The sequence below is a fragment of the Nelumbo nucifera genome, chromosome 1 (assembly GCF_055504915.1).
Source record: "Nelumbo nucifera cultivar China Antique chromosome 1, China Antique-T2T, whole genome shotgun sequence".
NCBI classification, from domain to species: domain Eukaryota; kingdom Viridiplantae; phylum Streptophyta; class Magnoliopsida; order Proteales; family Nelumbonaceae; genus Nelumbo; species Nelumbo nucifera.
Window position 1 is genome coordinate 65,765,756 of NC_142649.1, and position 3,056 is coordinate 65,768,811.

The 3,056-nt window shown below is 41.4% G+C and overlaps 1 protein-coding gene across 1 annotated transcript; it reads left to right on the forward strand.

Moving 5' to 3' along the window:
• The first annotated feature begins 375 nt into the window (after window positions 1-375).
• Window positions 376-2,313, forward strand: LOC104594200 (Protein kinase superfamily protein). The gene is made up of 2 exons (XM_010254388.3): window positions 376-717; window positions 950-2,313. The coding sequence occupies exon 2, from the start codon at window positions 1,021-1,023 to the stop codon at window positions 1,912-1,914; it is 894 nt and encodes a 297-aa protein (XP_010252690.1). The 5' UTR covers window positions 376-717; window positions 950-1,020; the 3' UTR covers window positions 1,915-2,313.
• The last annotated feature ends 743 nt before the right edge of the window (window positions 2,314-3,056 follow it).

Here is a 3,056-nt window from a genome sequence, read left to right on the forward strand (position 1 = left end):
ACCATTAAGTGGGATTCCTATCCTTCCACTTTAACTACGATACTCGTTACTTTCCTGGGAATAAAAGGAAAACGAGTACAATCGCGTAATTATCCTCCAATTTGGGTCCAAATTACACGTTTAGTCTTAAGTCTATGCTTGAGTATGGAATGTACGACCGTTAGATTTAGATGAAAAAGATGACAATTGTATGATCCTTTCCATTTCCTTGGTACAGCTGGCAAATTCCCCGAACAAGAAGGTAAATCTAGATTAGAAAAAAAGGAAAATTAGAAAGATTCCGAGGAAGAGGATATTCTACTTCTATGTGAATTTAGGAAGGTAGATATTGTCAAATCCGCTGCTAAATGCTAATAATCCTATAAGAGTTTTCTCATTAGGATTAGGATTCTTATTCCTAATCTGATAACGTCAAAAACTCAGCTCCGCTTTACCAATTTAACCCTAACTCGGTTTCTATTACGATTAACTCTTACGTTAAGCAAGCCCTAGTTCGCCGTCTATAAATAGGGTTCTACCGAATCTTTTTCTTTTTCCATTATTTTGTGCTTCTGTGCTGCTGTTGTTTGTTTTCTGACAGATTTTTTTTTTTCAGCCTCTCTGTCTGCCTTTTTGTTGTTTTACTGTCACTCCTAGGATCGAAAAAGATCAAAGAAAGTCCGATAGATGTCTCCCGGCATCTCGTACAACGGAGAAGCTTTAACGTCGTTTTTCATGGTAATCTGTTCTGCTTCTGTTTTTATAATTTAATAATCTTTTCAGTTTTCTTGTTTCGATCAATTGAGACTCAAGAGTTCCAAGCCATGGCCATCGTTGTATATGGAGCTTCGATTTCCAACGCTTGATTTTTTTTTTCTTTCATTTCGTCCGGTCTGAGCTTCTTTGGATTTTTCTTCGTCGTCGTTTCTGCCGATGTGATGTGTCTGAACGTTTTTTATCTTGGTTTTAGGGTTTAAGACCCAGAAACTAGGAGTTTCTCTCCCGGTGTTGGTGATCGTTGGCTCATATTGACATCGGACGATGCCTTGTGTGACTCCTGATCCGTCCGACAAAGATGCGGAGCCTTTCGTGGAGGTGGATCCCACGGGACGATACGGTCGGTATAGCGATCTGCTTGGTGCTGGCGCGGTGAAAAAGGTCTATCGCGCGTTCGATCAAGAGGAAGGAATCGAGGTGGCATGGAACCAGGTCCGACTGAGGAATTTCATCGAGGATGCTTCGGTTATAGATCGCCTTTTTTCGGAGGTTCGTTTGCTCAGGACTTTGAAGAACAACAACATCATTATGCTGTACAATGTGTGGATGGACGAGGAGCAGAACACGTTGAATTTCATTACAGAGGTCTGTACGTCGGGTAATCTGAGAGAATATCGAAAGAAGCATCGCCATGTGTCGATGAAGGCCCTAAAGAAGTGGTCCAAGCAGATTCTCAAGGGTCTGGAGTATCTCCACACTCACGAACCTTGCGTCATCCACAGAGATCTGAATTGCAGCAATGTCTTCATCAACGGGAACATTGGACAGGTGAAGATTGGAGATCTGGGATTAGCAACGATAGTGGGGAAGAGCCATGCGGCCCACTCAGTGCTGGGGACACCGGAGTTTATGGCACCGGAGCTGTACGAGGAGGAGTACACTGAGTTGGTGGATATATACTCGTTCGGTATGTGCGTGCTGGAAATGGTGACGCTAGAGATACCATACAGCGAGTGCGACAGCGTCGTGAAGATATACAAGAAGGTTACAGCCGGGGTGAAACCTCAGGCCCTGAACAAGGTCAAGGACTCAGAAGTCAGGGCGTTCATAGAGAAGTGTCTGGCCAAGTCGGAGAACAGACCATCTGCCTCGGACCTCCTTAAGGATCCTTTGTTCTACGGTATCGACGATGATGACGAGGTGATTGACGAAAAATAAATTCTTTGTTATCGTCGTAATCAGCTGCAGCAGCATCTTTTGAAGTGAAGAAGCGGAGAATTGACAGGCTATTGTTTTGTTCTTTTATTGTTTCTTTGCTGTTTGATTTCTCCTCTTTTAATTTTGATACGGAGAGGAATAGATACAAGTAGCTAGGTGGATTGAGGGATATTTTCTACCATCTTTTTCCTTCAACATTTTTTGTTTTGCCTTGTTCCCCCCTCCATGTTTGTCGCGGGGGAGTTGCTTGGCCTTGTCGGGTGGGTTAAAGTAGGGTGGAGAGGGGAATGCGGATTCGAGGTGGTCGTTTTTCATTTTTTCTTTGCTTTATTGCACATCTCTTTGTACAGTTTGAAAAATATCTGTGTATATAGAGGCTTAGTGCTTTCTTCAATTGAAGCAGTAGTGCCAATACATTACTAAAAGGTGTTAGGTGAGACTATGAAGTGGGTTAGTGAAGGTGTATTCATGGTGACGGATACCGATCCTTGGTTAGAAAGCCATACTTTTGGTCACTCTTACTATGGTCGCGTTTGGGTAAGTTTCATGATTTGTTTGTGTTTTGAATCTTTTGATAGTTACAAAGCACAAAACCCCAATTTTGATTTTAAATTGTGATAAATTGTTGACACCTCCCCAAGTTTCTAGTAGTTGCTGAAACCTCCCCTAAACCACGTGAACTTTATAACACAATTATAAGTAAACCCCCTCTGTTAGAATTCTCTAACAAGATGTATGAAAATGTCTAAACTACACCCAGTTATTTTTTACCAAAAAGGATTTCTTTCCAAATTCTTCTTCATATCAATGGTTACCCCAGGTATCTCTATTTTTCAAATTTAAGGTAAAGCTGCAACCTTAAGCTCTTATTTTTTTTACAAACTTTGTATTGTTTTTTCTATAAAAACCATCCTCGATATGTTTGGTTTGAAGGAATTTTCCTTCAAAGTTCAAACCAAACATAGCCTAAAGGGGGTCTAATTCCAAGGTGATTGCAGCTACCAAACTTAAGGGGAGGTTGCAACCCAAATATCAAAAGTAGCATTAGATTGGGTCCGGTTGCAACCCAAATATCAAAACCAAACATTAGCATTCGCAAAAATATGAAGACAAGTCCGGTTGTGGTTGCATTAGATTGGGTC